This window comes from Typopeltis vanoorti, chromosome 12 (assembly GCF_054136105.1).
Source record: "Typopeltis vanoorti isolate ZY-2024b chromosome 12, IOZ_Tvanoo_1.0, whole genome shotgun sequence".
NCBI classification, from domain to species: Eukaryota; Metazoa; Arthropoda; class Arachnida; order Uropygi; family Thelyphonidae; genus Typopeltis; species Typopeltis vanoorti.
Window position 1 is genome coordinate 50,502,422 of NC_143560.1, and position 17,318 is coordinate 50,519,739.

Consider the following 17,318-nt stretch of genomic DNA (forward strand, 5'->3'; position numbering starts at 1 on the left):
TCAACCCTGCTTGAAAGTTTTCTATCGGATGAATTCAGTGAAATTTTATCCGAAGATACAAAATGCAAACTTGATCCATGCATGGAAGCATTTTGCAGGAAATACGAAACTATAGAGAAAGAAAAAGGATGCCATTATATACAAATATTATGGACATCTGAGATAGGAGAAGACACATTCGGGGCAAACAAAACTTTACTGTGATTGCAATAATAATAATTATTGGTGTTCCTGCAACGTAAGTGTTGGAGGATGGGCGAAGAAAAATCCAGGGCCTTACTCTGATTGCAAAAACACTTACTGGTTTTCCTGGAATACAATAAGTGTAGAGAAGTGCTTTCAGCCTTAAAACTAATTCTGACAGATAATAGAATGAAACTGACAGAAGAAAATTTGGACAACCTTTTAATTTATAAATTAAGTAACGACCAATGATGTTAGATTTAAATATTTCTTTTCTGTGTGATCAGTACTCGATAATAGCGGAAAACTATTCAGCTTTATATAATCGATGTTTAAAATCCATGACAAACCACAAACACATATCAACACACCACTTTTATCTTCTCTATAAATAAAGCTTTTTATTTCCATTTTCTACTTCACTAAATGTAAATTATCCATATTCTTTTTCCTTAATTCAATAATAAAATTAGACTGGGATATTGGCCGAAGATTTTAATAACACATTTAGCCAACAAGTTTCGCCAACCTGACTGTTGGCAAAACTAGACTTCGTCTGTATGCCCAGATGAAGCCAAGAGTCAGGTTGGCGAAACTTGTCGGCTAAATGTATTATTAAAATCTTCGGCCAATATATCCCAGTCTAATTTTATTACTGAATTAAAGTCGGTGGTCGGAAAAATGGAATTATCATTCTTTTTCCTTGTTAATAGTAACAATAAATAAATAAGTACTATTTTGGAGTCATGTTATTCTCGCTATCATAATTCTTATCTGTATTATCCTGAAAAGTCAATGAATGTAATGAAGTAGATGAAGCATTATTTTCTGAGTATGAAATTTTTTTGCTCCAAACCAGAACAGTTAATCAGTGAAAAAAACTTTTGTTCCTCTGGATTAAATCCTGAAAACTAAATATACTAGAAAATAAAAATCAATAGTTTCAAGTAGGAGAGAAATAACATTTTCAAAAAAATTTTCAAATATTTTCAAAAAAATATTTCATTCCACTTAAGAATCACCTGAAGAACAAAGTTCTGAAGAACTTTGTTCTGAAGCTAATGTAAGCCCCTGCATCTAATGCAATTTCTAAATGTTGCTAAATATATGTAATATTTTTCAAACATCATCAAACTTGGTTCTTTCACAAGATACATAATTTTATTCAAAGGCCAATAAACTCTAAGTTTACAATCTACAAGAATTAGAAAGCCAAGTTTTAGCCTTGCATTTCATGAATTTCAAAAGAGTAATAAGACAAATCCATTTTACTCTGAAGCCTTTGCTAAGAACATATGCACAGTAAAAATCTCCTTTGCAACCTTGAGAACACAGAATACCCACCTGAGTAGTAATTGTTGCTGAAGGAACTGTTGATGAAACATTTGTTGATGTAATACAGTAAGTTGAATGCCATCTTTGGACTGCTGAGGGATGGAAGGAGGTGGTGGCGGTGGCGGTGGGGGAACAGTTGCTTGTGATAATGATAATGGTGATGTAAGTGGAATAACCTGGAGAGAGAGAGAGGAGAAAAAAGATTATATAAAGTGTATCACAAGCTAATAAGTGTGTGTGTGAACTGCACACGCACACAACTGATATACTAATGTAGTAATTTGTCACTAATTGTAACACGTTATTGATTGGCAAACAATTATGAAAATACGATGTTGCATCAGAAACCCTTTAATTGCACTTTATATATTCAACCAGTCTTTATTTTATTTTTGATTTTTTTCCAACCATCTAAATCATGGCTTCTTAAACTTCTTCCACTCACGACCCCTTTCCACCTGTGAAATTTTTACCCTGGGTATATAGGTATATAAAGTAGGTATACAAATCAAACATTTACTGATAATAAATCATAAAGAAATTTATTTTAAAACATTTGTTTGGTACACATATAATTTTACAATTTATTAAAGACCAAAGCAAATTTGCATACTAATCAGATGGATGTGCTTGCTTATTTTTACATAAAGAATTAAATTTTGGTTGAATATTTCATACTGTAGGAGGTAAAGCATCTTCAATGTTTTTAAGAGTTGATCGATATTTTGATTTTATAATCAAATGCTGAGAACACTGCTTCGCATAAATACGTAGTACAAAATAGTATGTTTAGTGCCATTTCAGAAGTTGTTGAAAATTTTGTCTGAATCCCAAACCAAAATTCATTTAACGATTTTTTTAGAAAAACTCAAGTTTTAAACCTGTGTCGCTAACTCAGCAAATTCTTCTTGAACTTTTAATGGCAGATGACTCACATTTTTGATTTCAATTGAGTGTGGTTTATGAATCCAACATAGTTTTTTAAAATCAAAATTTGAAAGGAAGTATTTTATTTCAAAAACTATCTCCAGGCACTTCAGATGATCAATTATAACTCTTACAATTAAATATTTGGGAAAGTTATTTTCAATTATAAAATCATCTGTAGCTATAAACATTTCTAAAGAACCATTTTCCACCCTCTTCTTCCATATGTTAACTTTTCAAGTAAAACTTCCAATTTTATCTTTTAACATAAATATGTTAAAATTTTTCCTTTAAGTGACATGTTTAAATCATTGAGTTTTCGAAAATATCCAACAAATAGCACAGTTTTGAAAGCCATAAATCATTATGAAAAAAATTAACCATCAGTCCAACTGGTGTTGGACAGATGGTAAAACACTTATTAACATCAACCATGGATCAACTATTGCACCTTTGCAATAGAATTTTCTGAGAGAGCATATTTTTAGATACCTGGCAAATAGCAATTATAATTGCTTTTCCTAAGCCAGGGAAGGATCTAAAATTCCAAATTACTACCATCCAAATTGCTGTAACCCAGATGCTTATGCAAGATACAGTTATAAATGGTTAACTCTAATCTTTTATGGTTTTTGGAGAAAACAACTTTTCCCCTAGAAAACAATGTGGCTTCTGAAAATATCATTCCACTACTGATCATCTACTCTGGCTGGAAGATGAAACAACTGATATTTCAAACATGGTACAGTTATTACTTTATGTAAGATATGTTTATGAAGGAAGCATACATGAGGAATTATTGTTTTGTCACCCTTTGGAAGGGCACACACAAGAGAGGAAGATGTATATCTTAAAGTCAATGAATTTTTCACAAATAAAGGTTCACAGTGGAAATATTGTGTGGTGGAATATGTACAGACGGTGCTGGAGCAATGATGGGTGAGAATGTTGGATTTGTAGCAAAAGTTAAAGCTGGTGGTAATGAACATATCACTTTTACTCACTGCATGACCCATCAGGAGGCACTCATAGCCAAAAAAATATCACCAGAGTGGTGCTTCGCGATACTATCAAAATCATTAACTTCATTAAAAGATTTCAATAATCTGTAAACTTCGCCCTCTTGAGAGCCACCTTACCTCATGCATGTAGTAATAAGCTTTTGTAATCTGAGTCCATGTCTTTGCAAAGGTTTGAAAACAAACGACTGTTAAAGGCACGGCTTTTAATGAAGTTAATGATTTTGATAGTATCGCGAAGCACCACTCTGGTGATATTTTTTTTGGCTATGAGTGCCTCCTGATGGATCATGCAGTGAGTAAACGTGATATGTTCATTACCAGCAGCTTTAACTTTTGCTACAAATCCAACATTCTTGCCCATCATTGCTCGAGCACCATCTGCACAGATTCTAACACAATTTTTCCACTGTAAACCTTTATTTGTGAAAAATTCATCGACTATAGGATATACATCTTTCTCGCTTGTGTGCCCTTCCAAAGGGTGACAAAACAATAATTCCCAATGTATGCTTCCTTCATAAACATATCTTACATAAAGTAACAACTGTACCATATTAGAAATATCAGTTGTTTCGTCTTCCAGCCAGAGTAGATGATCAGTAGTGGAATGATATTTTCAGAAGCCACATTGTTTTCTAGGAAAAAAGTTTTCTCCAAAAACCATAAAAGATTAGAGTTAACCATTTATTACTGTATCTTGCATAAGCATCTGGGTTACAGCAATTTGGATGGTAGTAATTTGGGAATTTTAGATCCTTCCCTGGCTTAGGAAAAGCAATTATAATTGCTATTTGCCAGGTATCTAAAAATATGCTCTCTCAGAAAATTCTATTGTAAAAGTGCAATAGTTGATCCATGGATGATGTTAAGTGTTTTACCATCTATCCAACACCAGTTGGATGCCATTTATGCAAAGCAGCTTTGAACTGTTATATGAACTGTTTTTATATATATATGTGTGTGTGTGTGTGTGTGTGTGTGTGTGTGTGTGTGTGTGTGTGTGAACTGTTATATTCTTCAGTGCTGTTAAAAAAAAAAAATTGGATTTGTTGTTTTTCTGCTTTGCTATTTTGCAAAAGAAATTTGGAGAGAAGATGCTATTTTAGAAAAAAATCTCCCTTAGTGAGTTGGCAATTGCTGTTATAATATAACAGCAGATGTGCAATCATTGTGTTCAAGGATACAGTGAAAGCAGGTAATATATCTGCTCTTCATTTCCCAGATTGTCTCCCAGACTTTTTAAATGTTGGCTGTTCTTGTAATGGAGGATGTATATTTGATTCAATATTCCTTTCAACTCTAACACTAGATGTCTAAAGCTCGGGATTGTATGAAATCAGGTTTATTGTTGTGGGGTATTTTCAAAAAACCGCAAGCTTTCTTCAGAGCTTCTTTGGCTGTTGTGCAATTATCGTTCCACCATGGCTTTGAGACCTCTTAGGAATTGCAGTTGTGGCAGCTTGTATAATAAACTCGTTACATGATTCACTGCATCACCAATGAAAGAAGAGCAAAGGGCTGTTCAGAATCAAATTCTGTGAGAAGGCAAGTCATTCAGCTTGCTAAACTGTCCATCATGACATCTCTGATGATGTTGATGATTGCCCATACAGGAAAGTGATCATTCCCAAACAAGTTCTTGTCTGTTTCCCATTTGTGAAAAGTTTTAAAAGGGAGGGTGAGCAGAGAGTTAAATCTATGGCAATGAATGTTCAGGTATGCATATGGAAGGAGTTCTTGCTTCCTGTGTTCAGGAGTGCAAGATTACTGTTGTTGAGCATATCATCAAGAACTCTTCCTCTGATATTAAGTGCATATGACATCAAGATCATCGTGACAGATAGTGCAGCTGAAAGAACGTAGCTACAATATACTGTTAACAGTGTTCCAACTGAAAGTCAAATAGCAACGGCTCTTAGTCGTATTGAGTGAGACTTGTTGGGAGAGGGCATAGTTGTCCACAAGGATACCAAATCTTCCATCTGCAGGTCTATCCCTCTGTCATTATCATCATCAAATTCCTGATGTATACCCTCAAGGGGTGTATAGGATATGATAGTACTACATGAAAAATTTACATCATTACTAACTTCCTATCTACAATTTTCCTCCAAATCAATCTGTCAAATGTCACGAGTCCAATATTATCAGGTCTTATATTTCTGTCTTCTAAGGCACTTTTTACTGCATCAATACACCTATATCTAGTTCTTCCTCTGGGTCTTTTTCCTGTCAACCTGGCAGAGAACACCTGTTTTTTGCTAATCTTTCTCCTCCCATTCTGCTTAAGTGACCATACCATCTGATATTAGCTCTGCTAACGCATTCCTGGATGCTGACAATATCAAGTTCTTACCTAATATCCTCGTTTTTGATATTATATTGCCATTGATGCCATCTGTTCATGCCCCTAATTTTTCTCAGAACTCTCATATCTGCAGTGTCTAGTCTTTGGTCAAGTATTTTACTTCTAACCAAGCTCTCAGATCCATAAGTTAAAACTGGTTTGAACACTTTCTTGAATACAGCAAATTTAGTGTTTGACTAATTTCTCTTTTATTCCATATAAATTTATTCAATTGACTTCATACCACACCAGCTTTGTTGATTCTGTTGTCTATTTCCATATTTAACCTACCATCTTCACTAAAAATCGTGCCTAAGTAGCTGAAATGTTTTAATTGTACTATAAGTTCTCCATTCACAATGCAGTTGATATTTTCAATGTTTCTGGCTATTGTCTTTGTCTTTTTAATGCTGACCTTCATACCATATCTATTACAAAAGTTATTCAATTTAGTCAAGGAATTTTGCAGACTTGTAGTGGATTTATTGATAAGTATAACATCATCTGCATAAAGCAAAGAGCTGACATTAACATCTCCAAATTTGATATCATGTTTCATACCACTGTCCTTCATAATGTGATCCATATAGATAATGAATAACAGAGGGGATAATGTACATCCTTGTCTCACACCAGATTTAACATTAAAACATCTTCCTGTACTTCCTTCAATTCTAACTGCTGACTTACAACTCAAATAAAGACTAAGAATTGCTTGATATAATGCCCCATTGACACCATATAACTGTAGCGTATTGAATAGCTTCTCTCTTGGCACCTTGTCATATGCCTTTTCCAGATCTACAAAACTTAAATACAGATTTTTGTTATATTCCTATGATTTCTCAACTATTCTGTCGTAAAGTGAAAATCTGATCCTGACAGCTTCTATTTGGCCTGAATCCGGCTTGTTCTTCATCAAGCTTCTCTTCCACGATCCTTCTCAACCGTTTCTCAAGTATACTTGCATATATGGGGTGCTTAAGGGTCAAAGCTGTATAACTGAAAGGAGGCCTCCACATAGCCTTTAAAGGAATGCGGAGAACAGAAGGCTTCTGACCTAATGTCCAATCCTCACCTTCTCATGGTGCACCTTGTTGGGTATCTACCTGGATACTGAACGAACGAACGAACGAGGATGGGCTGGCAATTTGGGATTTAGCTGACCAAATTGTAATTCTTATTGGCTTAAACCAAATTATAAAATGATGGTACAACTTGACAAAATTTCATTCCGGCAGGGGCATTGCCCGGGTAAACAAGGCCCCCCCCCCCCCTGTTGTTTTAACCAGAGAACCAGGGCGAACAGCGAAAAGTCAGCTACTGGAACAAATCTGAAAAAACACCCCAATTCAACATGATCAGAGTTAAAGATCGGTACTATCAACATAAGAAGCCTGAATGGCAAAGAAATGGAGCTAGCTGAGGAATTAGATAAGTACCAGATCGACATAATAGGTGTAAACGAAACAAAAAAAAAAAGACAAAAACTGGTGAGATCTTTCTGAGCAATAAATACAAAATGTTATAGTCAGGCAATGACAATCAAGGAAAAGAAGGAGTAGCCATTGCATTCAACACTAAATACAAGGCTAATCTTCTTGAATGGCACGCAGTCTCAAGTAGAATGATGTGGGCAAATATCAGAATGGGGAACTGGACAATGAGACTTATTTGTGACTATGGTCCCACAGAAGGTTCTTCTAAGGTAGAAGTGGAGGAATTTTTTAATGCTTTAAAGAAAGCATCTGACACAATGAAAAAGGAAAAGTTGATCCTTGTTAGGGATCTAAATAGCAGAGTATGAAATGATTGTCAGACATACAAAAATATATCGGGAAAATTTGGAGAAAAGAGCAAAGCTAATAATAATGGCAAATACTTGTTGGATTAATGTTCAGGACATGTACTGGTTATTACTAACACCATGTTCCAACATAAAAATGTGCACGAATTCACATGGAGAGAAGACGCAAGAAATAAGAAAAGTCTCATTGACTATGTTATTGTTGAAAGTGATGTTTTCTTCCTGGTGCAGGACACCAGAGTGTACAGAGGATTTGAAATTGGAAGCGATCACTATTTAGTCTTGAGCAGGATAAAAATTTCATATTGAAAAGAATAACATGTAAGAAAGTTTTAAAACGAATAAAAGTTGCGCAGCTCTCAGATGTGAACTGTAGACTAAAATACACAAAGATTATTGAAGAAAAAATGAAAGAGTTTGACAACAGGAACCAAACTTTAGAGATTCAGTGGCAAGCCTTATAGAAAACCTTGATTCAGCCAGAGAGGCATGTGGTGAGGTTGTCTACAAGGATAGAAAAATCAGAACTCCATTATGGATACATGAAGTTAAAGAAGCAGTGAAAGCATATCAAAAGTTCCTGTCAAATAAGTCAGCTTGTGCTCTTAGAGAATAGAGACAAATATAAGAAAGCTAAACAGTGTGTAAAACTAGCTAAACAAAAGTCAATGGAAGGACTTTGGCAAGAACATAGAAAATAAATATAGAAAAATAATTAAAGGTGGTAAGATATTCTGGAGTTTATTGAAGAAGCTTAGAAATGGAGGAAAGAGTACTGTAAAAGAAGTTAGAGATGATAAAGGTGAAATGAAAACGGAAGAAAAAGATATCCTTGAAGTATGGAGTAATTACTTCGAGAAATTGCTAAATGAAACAAGCAGTGATGACAGCACAGTGGTAAAAAACACTGACCAGGCATGCAGCCAGGAATACATATCCATACTTGAAGTAGAAAAAGCCATCAAAGGCTTGAAACGTGGAAAGGCAGCAGGAGTAGATGATATTCGACCAGAAATGCTGAAGTATGGTGGTATAAAAGTCTTACAGTGGCTGCACTGCATAGTTCAGAAAGCCTGGACAGAGGGACGAATTCCCGCTGATTGGAGTAGAGCTCTCATAGTACCCATATATAAAAAGAGAAATAAAACTGAATGTGAGAATTACAGAGGTATATCCCTACTGAGTGTTCCTGGTAAGATATATGCAAGTATACTTGAGAAACGGTTGCGAAGAATTGTGGAAGAAAAGCTTGGTGAAGAACAAGCTGGAATCAGGTCAAATAGAGGCTGTCAGGATCAAATCTTCACTTTACAACAAATAGTGGAGAAATCATGGGAATATAGCAAAGATCTCTATTTGAGTTTTGTAGATCTGGAAAAGGCATATGATAAGGTGCCAAGAGAGAAGTTATTCAATACGCTACAGTTATATGGTGTCAATGGGGTATTATATCAAGCAATTCTTAGTCTTTATTTGAGTTGTAAGTCAGCAGTTAGAATTGAAGTACAGGAAGATGGTTTAATGTTAAATCTGGTGTGAGACAAGGATGTACATTATCCCCTCTGTTATTCATTATCTATATGGATCACATTATGAAGGAAAGTGGTATGAAACATGATATCAAAATTGGAGATGTTAATATCAGCTCTTTGCTTTATGCAGACGATGTTATACTTATCAATAAATCCACTACAAGTCTGCAAGATTCCTTGACTAAATTGAATAACTGTTGTAATAGATATGGTATGAAGGTCAGCAATAAAAAGACAAAGACAATGAAAATAGGCAGAATCATTTAAAATGTCAACTGCATTATGAATGGAGAACCTGTGGAACAAGTAAAACATTTCACCTACTTAGGCATGATTTTTAGTGAAGACAGAAAATTAAATATGGAAATGAACAACAGCATCAATAAAGCTGGTATAGTAGGAAGTTATTTGAATAAATTCATATGGAATAAGTGAGAAATTAGTCTGAACACTAAATTAGCTGTATACAAGACATTGTTCAAACCAGTTTTAACTTATGGATCTGGGAGAGCTGGGTCAGAAGTAAAACACTTGAACAAAGACTAGATACCGCAGATATGAGAGTCCTGAGAAAGATTAGAGTAGAAAGATATTAAAGATCAATATCTTATTAAAAATGAGGATATTAGGAAAGAACCTGACATTGTCAGCATCCAGGAATGCGTTAGCAGAGCTAATCTCAGGTGGTATATGGTCATTTAAACAGAATGGGCAAGGAAAGATTGGCAAAACAAGTGTTCTTTGCAAGGTTGGCAGGAAAACGACCCAGAGGAAGACCAAGATATAGATGTATTGATACAGTAAAAAGTGCCTTAGAAGACAGAAATATAAGATCTGATAATATTGGAGTCTTGAAAAGTAACAGTGATCTGGAGGAAAATTGTAGATAGGAAGTTAGTAATGATGTAAATTTTCATGTAGTACTATCATATCATGTACACCCCTTGAGGGTACATGGCAGGAATTTGATGATGACTTGCACATATATATCTTACCTCATATACCAAACACTCAGTAATGAAATTCCTCTGTATTCTCACATTCAGTTTTATTTCCCTTTTTATATATGGGTACTATGAGAGACCCATCACTCTGTTGTCCTTATAAATGATAGATTTCATTTTGTAAGATTGTCTCTGGGCTTTAGGTATGTTTTTTGCAGGCAGAAGCTTATTTGGTTGATACTTCTGCCAAGAAGGTCTTAATTCATTGATGAGACCTGACCACAAGGAATGAGACTTACTGCAACATGTTTGACTCCTGTAGCCCATTAGCTGATTGATCATGGCTGGGCAATCCTGGACTTGAAGAATGCCAAGTTTTTTATATGGTGAGGAAAGCTATTGATGTAATGTATTTAAGCCAGGAGAGACTGGAAATAAATGCAAGTCCAAGCAGAGTGATCTGGATCTTGTCTGGTATTATTGAGGGTAAGGTTAGGTGAACGGAGATCTCTTTTCTGAGAGAAAAGGCAAGACAGTGTTTGGGTGGCACTGAGCATGACAAGGATAAGTATGTAGATCAATCTAACAATCAGATCTGACATCAATCAATCATGAGTATCTATAACTTAAAGAATTTTTGTTAAGTCTAGATTAATCATTATACATAAATGTATGAAGGTCGTATAAATCATTTTTAAGATATCTGAGTGAAGAATGGATAAAAAAAAATATTAACTCTTCTTGTTAATCTGATAGATTAACAAGATCCTATCCATTCTTCAAATTGTGTTAAGCATACAAATGGCCTAAGTTTTATACACATCAAGGTTGCCATTGATGTGATTCCATTGAAATAAAAAAAAAAATTTTTAACCATACACAAGAGGTTGGTTGATCAACCTATAGTACATTAACACCATGTATGAGTAGTGGGTTGGGAAAGGAGGAACTTGTTTACATTTGATTTAAATGACTGTAAATTGTATTCCTTGGGAAACACAGCAGGTGAGAGACTGTTCCACAGTGCAGCAGTTGCAGGGATGAAGGAGGAGGAAAAGAAACTTATTTTGTTTGTTTCTAGGTGTACTGTGAAAGGAAGTTGAGCAGCAGCTGCACATGTTCCAACGAGCTTAGCACTGAGTGGAGTAATTATTGATGTTATTTCAGATGAGCATTTCCCATGGAAATATTTGTAGAATATACGTACTGCAGAAACCATACGTTTGTGTGAAGGTGGGGACAGACAGTTGGTAAGAGATGGGTCATTAATAAGTCTAATTGCTCTACTCTGTATTGAGTCATGCATTTTGAGAGAGCTTTCAGTGACCCCACCCCATATGCAAGAACAGTATTTATCAATAGCTGGGTGGATTTGTAATTTGTATAATGTTAACAGTTGTTCAGGGGTGAAGTAATGTCTTGAGTGAAAGAGAAATCCTAGTTTTTTTGAAGCTGAGGATGCAATGGTTGTGATGTTTTTGCCAGGAGAGGTTAGATGTGAGGATAATTCCAAGAGGAGAGATCTTAAACTATCTGGATTGGTTCTTTTTTATAGGAAATAAAAAATGGGTTTTATTACCAATGCAAATGAGGTTATCCAAACTCTATTGTAGGATGGCTTGGAGATCAGAATTGAGGGTGGTGGTGGTTGATGTTCTGTAGGTTGAAGTGAGTTGTGTAGGGTAAGGTTTATCAAATGCAAGCAAGGAGTGTAGTGTGCTGTCGTCTACAAAGCTGTGTATTGGATTGGAGGTCAACTGAAGTAGGTCATTGATATACAGCAGGAAGAGGGTTGGTGAGAGGACAGAACCTTGTGGAACCCCAGCATTAACTCAATGGTGAGAGGATAGGGAACAATCCACCGTCACATACAGTGTGTGTCCAGACAGAAAGCTGACAGTCCAACTACAGAAGATGGTAGTTTGCTTAGTAAGCCTTTGTGCCAGACCTGGTCAAAGGCTTTGGAGATATCAAGTGCAACCAATTGAGATTCGCCAAACTTCTCCATGGCATTTGTCCAGAGATGAGTGACATATATGAGCAGATCTCCTGTTGATTGGCAGCGACAGAATCCACCTAATAAATGCCATTTTCAGCCATTACTTTTTGACAGGACTGAGGTAAGAGAGATAGGGAGGTAGTTGGACGGCAGAGACTTGTCACATTTCTTGGAAATGGGCTGAATATAGGCTAATTTCCAGTTTGTGGGATAGATTCCAGTGGAGTAAGAGAATATATATAGGTGACATAGGATAGGAGTCAGTTCTGGTGCGCAAACTTTCAAGATAATTGGGGGAATGCCATCAGAGCCAGAAGACTTTTTTGTGTCTAATTTGGACAGTATTTTTCTGATCTCATCCAGGCAAAAGGATATAGGGGCATCGTATGTTGGGTATCTGGAATGGTTGGGGGACATTTACCATCGTCAGTTATGCATGCATTAAAAGCAAAGTGTGAAGGCAGAAGATTCGCTTTTTCTGTGGGTGATGATGCAATAGAGCCATCAGGGTATGATAAGGGCAGGAATAGTGTTGGGCAGAAGTTATGGCCAATTGCTTTGGCGAGAGACCAAAAGGCTCGGCTGCCATTTGGATAGGCTGCTAGTTTTCTGTTTTTTGCTCTTTCGAACTCCGTTTTGGAAGCACTGATTGGTTTTTTTTTTTTTTTGCATCTATTTTGGGATTCGGTATAAGCTTTAAAGGAGGATGAGGTTCTTGATTTCAGCCAGTTGTGGTATGTCTGGTGTTTCATCTGTACAGCCTTGGCACATCTTTTGGAGAACCAGGGTTTCGTTAGGGAATCAGTTCAGAGTACTGTGTGGAACGTGTTTCCATGATGGAGAGGATTACTTTGGTAATAAGGTCGGTGCATATGTTTGGGTTGGAAGGCGAGAAGCAATAGTCCAACAATGGGAATGTGGCGAAGTTGTGGAGGCTGTCCCACTTGGCACTGTTATAATGCCAAACTACTCTTGTATGGAAGTGTCTGTGTAAGCGTTGTTGCATGAGGGAGGAGATGAGTACTAGATTGTGGTCAAAATTGCCCAGGGGGGCTCACTTGGCATCTGAACAAGTTATATGAGGTATGATGGCAAATGTTTCAGCATCTGTGCCTGCAAGATCTGTACAACTGGAAGAGGAAAGCCAGCTAGTGTTGTGGATATTAAAATCTCCTAGGAGGATAATTTCACTGTTGGAAAAGTGGGATATGAGAGTCAATTTTTAAGGAGAGGAAATTAAAGAGCTCAGAGTGGTTGTTGTGTTGGGGAAGCAATAGAGACAGCAAATGAATTTGACTAAGTGGGGAAGGGATATTTTCAACCAAAGAAGGTCAAAGATGGTCAAAGATGGGTGATTCTAGGTTGGGGACTCCCTGGCAAGGGATTTCAGAGCAGATGTATGTGCAGACACCACCCTTGGGATAAAAGTTGTTAAAGAGTGAGTAGTTTGGAAGAGTGAGATAATAAGTGCTGGGGGGGGGGGGGGGATTTGAGTTTCTGCCAGAAAGAGTAAGTGGGGTTTCATAGGCTGAAGGTGGTAGGGGACACTATTATGGTTGGAGTTTAGGCCACGGATGTTGGTGAAGTGGATGTGTAGGGTTTTGTGGGTCATGTGTTTCACCGCAAGGGTCTTGCACATTTTCTATGCAGTGCCTGCATACTGATCTCCATGGTGGCTGCTAATGGCATCACTTGATTTTTGCACCAGTTTATCTTGTCTGTAGTCGATGATCCAACTGTTGTCACTATTTTGACATTTTTCTTCAAGTTGTTTTCGAAGCTAGCGTCTTTGTTCCCTTTGTGTAAATGATAAATCTAGCAAGCACATATGCGCAATTGGGGACAGGCTTCTATGAACTTGTTGATTGCTGTTATTAGTTTTGATGCGCTTGTCGGCATGTTGCAAGTCACTTTTACTAGGCGTGGAAAGTTCGTTCCGTCCTTTTTTTTATTTATAGGTCTGAAATGATGGCACCTGACAATATTCTTAGAATCAATCAGACAGGAAATTTGTGATGACTGATATTTCATACTAGTCTGTCTATCCACTAGGATATCCTTACCACCATTCTCAAAATCTTGTTAATCAGCCCACAAGCCTTCATAATCAACCCTTTGGTCTTAACTTCTTAGTAAAATCTTATTCCTAGTAATAGTTCAAGAAATGGAAAACAAGAACTGTGATTGGCTATCTATTGAAAAGATTTTAATGTCACAAATATGGAAATGATGACTGGCTCTAAGGTCTTTCTAATTTATATCATCTTTAAAAATCTTTGAGATTCCATAATCTTTGTTTCTGAGGTGGTAATCAAAAAATTACAAAACACTGAAGTCACTGTCCATGTCAGCACACACATTCTAATAATTATTACTAAAGAATTACAGACTGGGGTGCTTAAGGGTTAAAGCTGTATAACTGAGAGGAGACCTCCACATAGCCTTTAAAGGAATGCAGAGAACCGACCAGGGCTTGTGACCTAATGTCCAATCCTCACCTTCTCGTGGTGCACCCTGTTGGGTATCTACTTGGATACTGAACAAACGAGGATGGGCTGGCAAATTTGGGATTTAGCCGACCAAATTGTATTCTTATTGGTTAAACCAAAATAAAAAATGATGGTACAATATCACAAAATTTCATGCCAGCTGGGGCGTCGCCTGGTTAAACAAGGACCCCGTTGTTTTCGCCAGGGAACCAGGGCGAACAGCGAAAAGTCAGCTACTGGAACAAATCTGAAAACAAACCCCAACTCAATATCACCAGAGTTAAAGATCGGTACTATCAACATAAAAAGCCTGAATGGCAAAGAAATGGAGCTAGCTGAGGAATCAGATAAGTACCAGATCGACATAATAGGTGTGACTGAAACAAAAAAGACAAAAACTGGTGAGATGTTTCTGAGCAATAAATACAAAATGTTACATTCAGGCAATGACAATCAAGGAAAAGAAGGAGTAGCTATAGTATTCAACACAAAATACGAGGCTAATCTTCTTGAATGGCAGTCAGTCTCAAAGTAGACTAATGTGGGCAAATATGAGAATGGGGAACTGGACAATGAGACTTATTTGTGCCTATGGTCCCACAGAAGGTTCTACTAAGGTAGAAGTGAAGGAATTTTTTGAGGCTTTAGAAAAAGCAACTGACACAATGAAAAAGGAAAAGTTGGTCCTCGTTGGGGATCTAAATAGCAGAGTAGGAAATGATTGTCAGACATACAAAAATATTTTGGGAAAATTTGGAGAAAAGAGCAAAGCTAATAATAATGGCAAATATCTGTTGGATTTCTGCTCAGGACATGGACTGGTTATTACTAACACCATGTTCCAACATAAAAATGTGCACAAATTCACATGGAGAGAAGAGGCAAGGAATAAGAAAAGTCTCATTGACTATGTTATTGTTGATAGTGATGTTTTCTTCCTGGTGCAGGACACCAGAGTGTACAGAGGATTTGAAATTGGAAGTGATCACTATTTAGTCTTGAGCAGGATAAAATTGAATTTCATATTGAAAAGAATAACATTTAAGAAAGTTTTAAAGCGAATAAAAGATGAGCAGCTCTCAGATGTGAACTGTAGACTAAAATACACAAAGATTATTGAAGAAAAATTGAAAGAGTTTGAGAACAGGAATCAAATCTTGGAGATTCAGTGGCAAACTCTGAAGAAAACATTGATTGATTCTGTCAGAGAGGCATGTGGTGAGGTTGTCTGCAAGGATAAAAAAAATCAAAACTCCCTGGTGGACACAGGAAGTTAAAGAGGAAGTGAAGGAAAAGAAGAAAGCATATCAAAAGTTCTTGGCAAATAAGTCAGCTTGGGTTCTTAGAGAATACAGAGACAAATGTAAGAAAGCTAAACAGTGTGTAAAACTAGCTAAACAAAAGTCATGGTAGGACTTTGGCAAGAATATAGAAAATAAATATCAAGAAGGCGGCAAAATATTCTGGAGGTTGTTGAAGAAGCTTAGGAATGGAGGAAAGAGTGCTGTAAAAGGAGTTAGAAATGATAAAGGTGACATGAAAACGGGAGAGAAAGATATCTTGAAGTATGGAGTAATTACTTTGAAAAACTGCTAAATGAAACAAGCAGTGATGACAGCACAGTGGTAAAAAACACTGACCAGGCATGCAGTCAGGAATACATATCCATACTTGAAGTAGAAAAAGCCATCCAAGGCTTGAAATGTAGCAAGGCAGCAGGGGTAGATGATATTCAACCAGAAATGCTGAAGTATGGTGGTATAGAGACTTACAGTGGCTGCACTGCATAGTTCAGAAAGCCTGGACAGAGGGACGAATTCCCGATGATTGGAGTAGAGCTCTCATAGTACCCATATATAAAAAGGGAAATAAAACTGCATGTGAGAATTACAGAGGTATTTCCCTACTGAGTGTTCCTGGCAAGATCTATGCAAGTATACTTGAGAAACGGTTGAGAAGAATTGTGGAAGAAAAGCTGGGTGAAGAACAAGTTGGATTCAGGCAAATAGAAGCTGTCAGGATCAGATTTTCACATTACGACAAATAGTCGAGAAAGCATGGGAATATAACAAAGATCTGTATTTAAGTTTTGTCGATTTGGAAAAGGCATATGACAAGGTACCAAGAGAGAAGCTATTCAATACGCTGCAGTTATATGGTGTCAATGCGGCATTATATCAAGCAATACTTAGTCTTTATTTGAGTTGTAAGTCAGCAGTTAGAATTGAAGGAAGTACAGGAAGATGGTTTAATGTTAAATCTGGTGTGAGACAAGGATGTACATTATCCCCTCTGTTATTCATTATCTATATGGATCACATTATGAAGGAAAGTGGTTTTAAACATGATATCAGAACTGGAGATGTTAATGTCAGCTCTTTACTTTATGCGGACGATGTTATACTTTTAAATAAATCCGCTATAAGTTTGCAAGATTCCCTGACTAAATTGAATAACTGTTGTAATAGATATGGTATGAAGGTCAGCATTAAAAGACAAAGACAATGAAAATAGGTAGAATTGTTGAAAATGTCAACTGTGTTGTGAACGGGGAACTTGTTGAACAATAAAACATTTCAGCTACTTGGGTACGATTTTTAGTGAAGATGGTAAATTAAATATGGAAATAGACAACAGAATCAACAAAGCTGGTATAGTAGGAAGTCAATTAAATAAATTCATATGGAATAAGAGAGAAATTAGTCGGAACACTAAATTAGCTGTATACAAGAC

At 36.5% G+C, this 17,318-nt stretch overlaps 1 protein-coding gene across 4 annotated transcripts in view; it reads right to left on the reverse strand.

The window, feature by feature from the left end:
• The window catches only part of LOC150100781 (GRB10-interacting GYF protein 2-like), a 525,021-nt gene that overhangs the window by 274,600 nt on the left and 233,103 nt on the right, over positions 1 to 17,318 (reverse strand). For all 4 annotated transcript variants that reach the window (XM_090401532.1, XM_090401529.1, XM_090401530.1 and 1 more), the window contains exon 15: positions 1,528 to 1,694. In XM_090401532.1, coding sequence (XP_090257658.1) covers positions 1,528 to 1,694 — 167 coding nt within the window. The remainder of the gene's footprint in view (positions 1 to 1,527; positions 1,695 to 17,318) is intronic.